At 48.8% G+C, this 2,882-nt stretch overlaps 1 protein-coding gene across 1 annotated transcript; it reads right to left on the bottom strand.

The window, feature by feature from the left end:
* Positions 1–704: 704 nt before the first annotated feature.
* LOC308285481 (histone H3.2-like) lies at positions 705–1,115 on the bottom strand (the record flags this gene model as incomplete). The annotated part of the gene is made up of 1 exon (XM_080726249.1): positions 705–1,115. One exon carries the CDS (start codon positions 1,113–1,115, stop codon positions 705–707), a length of 411 nt encoding a protein of 136 aa, XP_080582375.1.
* Between the last annotated feature and the right edge of the window lie 1,767 nt (positions 1,116–2,882).

Below are 2,882 nucleotides of genomic sequence, written 5' to 3'. Positions count from 1 at the left end.
GGAGGCTGAATTGGCCAAATTAAATGATGTATCCCATGGCCTCCGCCTACAGGCAGGCATGGGAGACTCTGAATGCCCCAGCAATGCTCATACTTTGATAAGTATACACAAAAATAATTTACAGAACAAACATGTCAGTGCAATTCTAAATGAGAATGGGAAATTAGTGGAGGATGAGAAAGAAAAAAGGGAAACGATAAGAGAACTCTGCCAAAAAATGTACCGGAAAATGAATGTTAATGTAACAAAGTTGTACGGTTTTCTTGACTCCATTGACTTACGGGAAGTTGGCCTTAAAACTGTGGGTGGGGAAATTACTAAAAATGAGGTAAGGGAGGCTATCAATTTTTTAGGAAAAAAAAAAGCAACTGGACCATACGACACACAAATACAATATTAAACCCTTTGCCAGAAAACATGGACACAATGGCACATAACAAAATGTTGGTGGGCTTTTGTAGTTTGGAGTTTAACACGTAATTTATGTCAATAATAATTGTTGCTGCATGCCATTTTATCGATGTGTTTGTGGAGACTGCAGGTGAAACAAAAAAAGCATTCTCATTGCATTGATTTGTGCACAGGTCTATCCCATCGATAGATGATAACGTAGATAATTGCACAAAGGAGGAATGTCATCTTTAGACAAGTAGATGGGTGGCTCTTAAAAGAGCCGTTTTGGGGTTCAGACAGTGACGGATAGTTTAAGCACGTTCTCCACGGATACGACGGGCCAGCTGGATGTCTTTGGGCATGATGGTCACCCTCTTGGCGTGGATGGCGCACAGGTTGGTGTTCTCAAACAGACCGACCAGATAAGCCTGGGCTGACTCCTGCAGAGCCATGACGGCGGAGCTCTGGAAGCGCAGGTCAGTTTTGAAGTCCTGTGCGATCTCTCTCACCAGGCGCTGGAAGGGCAGCTTGCGGATCAGCAGCTCGGTGGATTTCTGGTAGCGACGGATCTCCCTCAGAGCCACAGTACCGGGACGGTAACGGTGAGGCTTCTTCACTCCACCGGTTGCCGGCGCGCTCTTGCGAGCTGCCTTGGTGGCGAGCTGCTTCCTGGGGGCTTTGCCTCCGGTGGATTTACGGGCGGTCTGCTTGGTTCTGGCCATTTTTCTCTCTGCTGCTTGAACAAATAGGTTGTGATATAACTGAGCGCAAACTCGTTTCTTTTTATTTCAGCGGCTATGAGGCGCCGTCTTTCTCTGATTGGTCTGTGGTCAGGAACCTCCTTGTTTGGGAGGAACCAGAGTTTAGACTGGGAGGAGCCGATCACGCCACTAGTAGTGATTGGTGGGGAGCTCATACACACTCAGCCCGCGCACACACTCGTGTTTATGATTGGTGGGGCGCACACAGAGTCTCTCCCACCAATCACCAATCCACCCTATAAAACCAAGGACACTCTCATGTGCAAAAAATAAATAAGAATAATCTCCTGTTCTTATTTGCCTTTTATTCTTAATAAGAGTAGGCCTATAAGAATAAGAATACAACGTCTCTCCCACCAATCACCAATCACCAATCCACCCTATAAAACCAAGGACAGAACCACAATGAAACCATTATCTTCTTGTCTGGAGAGGAGGAAAGATGGCTGTACACAACGCTGCATCGTACGACTACACCCCGACTGCTGCAGACCTCCAATCCCCTGCCTGTCTGATGGCGTCCAGGCTGTATTACCGGAACCGCATTGCTGCCATTATGCGGGGCCACGACCAGCTCACGACCAGCTCTCATGGGCCGAGGCAAGGCAAGCTGCGACCTGGGAGAAGGATGGACATTACCAGGCGTTCCACCCGATGCTCCAGCAAGTGGTCGACTCTGCTGTGCAAGAGGCTGCGGTGATGCAGTTACTGGTCGTCCTCGACACAGACGGAAACATTAAAGATGTTACTGCTGTAGGCTTCCAGCTCTTGCCCGGTGATGTGCTCCTGAAGGTCAAATGAACTCTCCTGTCTGTCTGCTAAAAACACAACGGTCCTTTTAAGGACCACCCATCTGTTCCAGAAAAGAGTTTATCCATGTTTACTTTATGCAAAGAAAATGACACACGGTCGGTAGTCCTCAGTCAGCAAGCATGGAGGCCTACATCACTTAATGGTTCAACACTAAATATTATGAACAAAAATATGCAAGTGCTTGCATAGACTAGCCTATAGTGATGCGCGGATCAACCCGGTGCCCCCACCCGCCCGCCAACCCGCCCGCACGCGGGTGGGTGGGTCGAGGTTTTCAGACTCAATTGGCGGGCGGCGGGCGGGCGGGTTATACCACTCTCATGTGCAAAAAATAAATAAGAATAATCTCCTGTTCTTATTTGCCTTTTATTCTTAATAAGAGTAGGCCTATAAGAATAAGAATACAACGTCTCTCCCACCAATCACCAATCACCAATCCACCCTATAAAACCAAGGACAGAACCACAATGAAACCATTATCTTCTTGTCTGGAGAGGAGGAAAGATGGCTGTACACAACGCTGCATCGTACGACTACACCCCGACTGCTGCAGACCTCCAATCCCCTGCCTGTCTGATGGCGTCCAGGCTGTATTACCGGAACCGCATTGCTGCCATTATGCGGGGCCACGACCAGCTCACGACCAGCTCTCATGGGCCGAGGCAAGGCAAGCTGCGACCTGGGAGAAGGATGGACATTACCAGGCGTTCCACCCGATGCTCCAGCAAGTGGTCGACTCTGCTGTGCAAGAGGCTGCGGTGATGCAGTTACTGGTCGTCCTCGACACAGACGGAAACATTAAAGATGTGACTGCTGTAGGCTTCCAGCTCTTGCCCGGTGATGTGCTCCTGAAGGTCAAATGAACTCTCCTGTCTGTCTGCTAAAAACACAACGGTCCTTTTAAGGACCACCCAT

The sequence above is a fragment of the Nannobrachium achirus genome, assembly GCF_963921795.1.
Source record: "Nannobrachium achirus genome assembly, chromosome: 5".
Taxonomy (NCBI): domain Eukaryota; kingdom Metazoa; phylum Chordata; class Actinopteri; order Myctophiformes; family Myctophidae; genus Nannobrachium; species Nannobrachium achirus.
The sequence above is the reverse complement of the archived record's forward strand: the minus strand, read 5'-3'. Positions and strand labels throughout refer to the sequence as shown.